Raw genomic sequence first — 4,398 nt, 5'->3', positions numbered from 1 at the left:
CACATCTCTTCTCCATGACAAAGAAAACACAAAGAGGGCCAAGGAGCAGTCAGGTAAAACCCGGGCAGTGACTTTCCTGGGAATGAGGTATGGAAAGAAAGAGGCTGCAACAGCTCCTCTCCTCTCCTTGTCTCTTCCTAGTTAACAGCCCTTCAGAAAACCCCAAAGTTCATCAGAGCAGCAGCAACACATGCACCAGCCACGCACCCGCGGCACAAGGGTGGTTGTGGCCGCGCTCTGTGCCGCGGCGCCATCCCGCTGCCCTGCCAACCCCAAGCACCCCCTGCCACTGCTGGCGCTTACTTTCTATGTATCCGTGCAGCGTCACCATCCGGGCCCGCTCCGGGCTGCTGAAGGGCGAGTAGTGAATGTCATCAGAGAGCGAGGAAGGGATGCGGGACGGGGGGGCTCCCGAGGGCGGCACCGTGTGCTGCGGGGTGTGTTTTTTATGGCGGGCTCTGCAGTTTTGAAACCAAACCTGCAACAAAAAGCAGCAAAGGATGTGTCAGTGGAGAGGGAAGTGAACTGAAGCGCCTTGGTCCTTCGCCAGGGCCCATGATGGGTGTCTCTTCCAAGTATTTAAAGAAAGAAGGATTTGAACTTAGAAATGTGCACCCTGAAACACCTCACCAGTGTTCCACCAGCTTCCACAGCTGTTTTACACTCAGTAGAGCAAGAGATTTATCTCAACACAGGTCGGACATTAGGGTACCTAAAGTGGCATCTCTACTATTGATTTGTCTTGGTCAAAACCAACACTGATCTTTATTAGGGTAATTAAAACTTTCCAGCTTGTCACTGAACGAAACACCCTGACTAGGGTGATGCAGAAACTCACAGTCATGGTCACGCTATTCCCTTCACGCTGCTCCCTGAGCTCAAAGGGCTGTAAAAGCCCTTGGTAACAGCGCACTGCACATGCAAAGCTTCATCTGCAAATGATGGAAGAGCCTTTCAAAGTCTGTCTTAGATTTTAACCTTCAGCCCCAGCTACCTCAGCCTAAAAGCATGGCTGGGATCACCTGAAAAATGTCTGAGCATTAGCAAGGACAGGGGAGACAAAAACAAGTAACAGCTTAGACCAGGAGAACCTGTGGCTTTAGGGATGATGAAAACAGTAGTGTTTTAATCACTTGTGGTTTACTGTATTCAAAAGCTACATCAGCAGAACATGAAAGCTGAGAAAGGAGGGTACTGTGGCGGGATATAGCCCTAGTCCATATGAGCAGCAGGTATGAGCCCTCTGACCATATCTCACTGCTTTTAATTAAAGGAATATTTAGGGGATTACATCCTAAGTTAAAACATGCATGGAAGGAGTTTTTAAAATGCTAATGTGGTGATTTCTTTCTTATGCTTTAATCTTTTAAAGGTAGATGGAAGTAAAAATCTTCCCCAAGGCTGAGCAGAGCTCAGCTCTCCGAGGCCGAGCACGCTGGACCACAGAGAAGGAAACAGTCGTAAGCGTTTGACAGATTGTTTCCTGTTGAAAGTGCCTTTAGAAAATATCCACATAAAAAATAGCCCAGCGTGCAGCCTGCCTGATCTGCAGCCTAACGAAGAACCTCCATAACTGAGGCTCCAGCCGGGTTTTCACACATGAAATTTAAATGTGTCATTGGCAAAACAATCCTGGATGAAAGCTCCAGATTTGTTTTACTCACTTGTGTTTTTATTGTATGCAGAAAGCATGTCAGCAGAACGTTAAAGTGAAGAGTGTGGATGTCACCAAGGGGCAAAGCTGGGCTGCCTACAGAGGTGGAACGCGGCAGAGGGGGATTTCTCTCAGTCCCATAGTACAGCTTTCTCTCCCCTCCCAAACAGCACAAGTGCTGAGACTTCCCTGCCACCACATCCCCTTTTTCCTTTAAGCAGATCCCAATGCTTCCCCAAGTGAGCCAACTTTGCCTGCTCACACTGGGATGGCTGCTGGAGATGGGGAAGCACCCGCACTGCCCGTGCCTGCTGCCAGGGCAGAGCACAGAGCTCCGGGACCTCACGCTAACAGCAGCTTTCCCACCCATCAATTTATTGTGGCTGGCTGGGGCTGTATGTTGGGTTTACTCATTGCGTCGTAAGAAGGAAAATCAAAGAGAAGACATGAGCAAGACAGAGGATGGATGGTGCTGGCATTGCTATAGGAGACAGTGAAGCCAACACACCATGAAGCTGCTGGATGCTGCAAGACCCAGGGTTGATGTGCAGGAGTGAGGGGCTCCAGTGATATGAGTCCTCTCAATACCAGCCTTTTGGCACATCCCCTCTGCCCCTCTCCTTGCCCTGCGTGGGGCTGCTCGGCCGGTGCTGCGTGCCCCCTGCCTGCCCCAGCTGCCCTCACCTGAATGACTCTCCGACTGAGCCCCGTCATGTCTGCCAGCTTCTGAAGCGTCTGTGCATCGGGGTTGTTGTCCTGAGCAAACTGTGCCTGCATGACCTGGGGAGGGGAGGGAAAAGGGGGTCAGGATGAGGCCAGGGAGCCGCAGCCCCTCCAGCCCCCCGGCCCAGCCCCACTACCTGCAGCTGCTCGGCGGTGAAGGAGGTGCGAGCCCTCTTGGCTGGCTTCGGCTGGCTGTCCTGCTCCGAGGGCACAGCCCCCTCCAGCGTGATCCCGTTGCCTATAAGAGAGAAGCCCCCTGTGTGCTGCAGGTCAGAAACTCCCCTGCTCATCTGCTGCCCCTGCGTGCAACAGCCGCTCAGCCGAAGGACAACACGCCTGGCATCCCAGCATAGGGCACCTGCAGCACCCACTGCTGTGAGAGCAGCAGCAGAAAGAACAGAGCTGGCACCACCACCTGGAAGCTGCTGAGCCCCTTCACACACCAGGAAGGAGACAGCACCATCCCTGAAGAGTTTACTATTGAATTAAGAAAAATGAAGCAGTGGGGAATGAGGGATGGGGAGATGGCAGCAGGAAGATGGATGTCAAGGTGGTGTGTGAAGGAAAGCACTGCTGGCCCTGGCTCGGCCACATCACTTGGCTATATCCTGCAGGGAGTGGCTTGGAACAGACCCTGCTCCTGCCAGGCTCACCGACATCCTTCACTCCTGCCCAACACGCTGCTCCCTGTGACCCCACTTTTCCCTGCAGGCGCTGCCTCCATCAGTCATTTCATTTGCTCAGACCATTTCAACGGGCTTTTCACTCCTTTCCCCAGCCCCAAATCCTCACAGCACCCTGACCTCCTCCTCCTGGGACCCAGCGCAGGACCAGCACCATCCTCACGGCCTTGGGGTGCTCATGTTCTGAGCAGCAACCACGCTAGTGGGGACGCAGCGCGGACACACCGTCCACCCAGCTGCCAAGCACAATGTCAGGACAAGCCCAGCTGTATCACACAGCTACAGAGCCTGCAGGGGTCCCGTGTTCCTCCGTGGGGGCCTCTTGCAGCCCATGCGGTGCCCTGCCCAGCCATCGGCAGCGCGGTGCAGCACCAATGAGGGATGGATGAGGGAGGATGCCTGAGCAGGGCTGGCGCTCGCCCTGCTCCCAGGATGCGCCTGCACAACCCGGCGCTCACTCTGCAAGCTGGACCAGGCTGTGATTGTCTTGGCTTGAGTTGAAGGACTTTCTCATATAGTTTGACTTGTTCTTTTCGGATGATGAATGGGACTCTGACTTCAGCAACATCTGTTTATTTTTCTTGTATGTAAAACCTCATGTGCAGAAGAAATTGCTGGGTAATTACTAGAGGGGGGGAGCACGGCCCTCCAACTCCACAGCAATTGCAGCTCTCCAAAGCAATCCCATTTACTTCTCAAAACCAAGGGACACTTGGACACAGGACGCTCACCACATGCCCCAGCACTGTCTGACACTGTTGGGACTCAGCCCACACCAGCAGGTCCTTACAAGCAGCACCAAACCTACTGCCCCAGCTCTCGGTTAGAGTAACAGCTCCCAGCACCAGACCCTGCTGTCCTTGCTCTAAGCCTCCTCCTCCAGGCCATGCAGCCTCTCCCCCTCCATCCCTGCTCCCCACCGCCTCGCTCGTGCCTCCACAGCAGCCGACCATATGGACCAACACGCTGCGAGCCTCATCCCGACCCGGGACCCTCCCAGCCCAACCGGGCACTCTGTTTTTATCCTCTTACTCAAACACTGTAAACAGAAACACATGATTTTCATGTCAGGTTGATTAACTGTTCCCACATGCTGCATGGGCCAGGACATGGTGTCTGCCTCCCCGTGCCCACCAAGCACTAGCAAGGGGCACAGGGGGCTGGAGCCCTGCTCCTGACCAGGGGCGATGCCCCAGCACAGCCCCAGCCCCAGGAGGGTCCCAGGCATAGGAGCCTGTAAGAAGGCGGCCCTGGGCACTTGCCTCGGTGACTCTGAGGCTGCACAGCATCCCGGGGCACCCTGCTCTCACCCAGCGCAGCACCCATGTGCAAAGAGCC

The 4,398-nt window shown here is 54.6% G+C and overlaps 1 protein-coding gene across 1 annotated transcript; it reads right to left on the bottom strand.

The window, feature by feature from the left end:
• Window positions 1–303: 303 nt before the first annotated feature.
• LOC104408670 (LIM/homeobox protein Lhx6) lies at window positions 304–2,615 on the bottom strand (the record flags this gene model as incomplete). The annotated part of the gene is made up of 3 exons (XM_010018335.1): window positions 304–478; window positions 2,339–2,434; window positions 2,515–2,615. Coding segments are annotated over 3 exons (372 nt in total), but the record flags the coding sequence as incomplete, so codon positions are not given.
• Between the last annotated feature and the right edge of the window lie 1,783 nt (window positions 2,616–4,398).

The sequence above is a fragment of the Nestor notabilis genome, unplaced genomic scaffold, assembly GCF_000696875.1.
Source record: "Nestor notabilis isolate BGI_N333 unplaced genomic scaffold, ASM69687v1 scaffold26247, whole genome shotgun sequence".
NCBI lineage: Eukaryota > Metazoa > Chordata > Aves > Psittaciformes > Psittacidae > Nestor > Nestor notabilis.
This window is presented reverse-complemented; position numbering and strand designations above follow the sequence as displayed.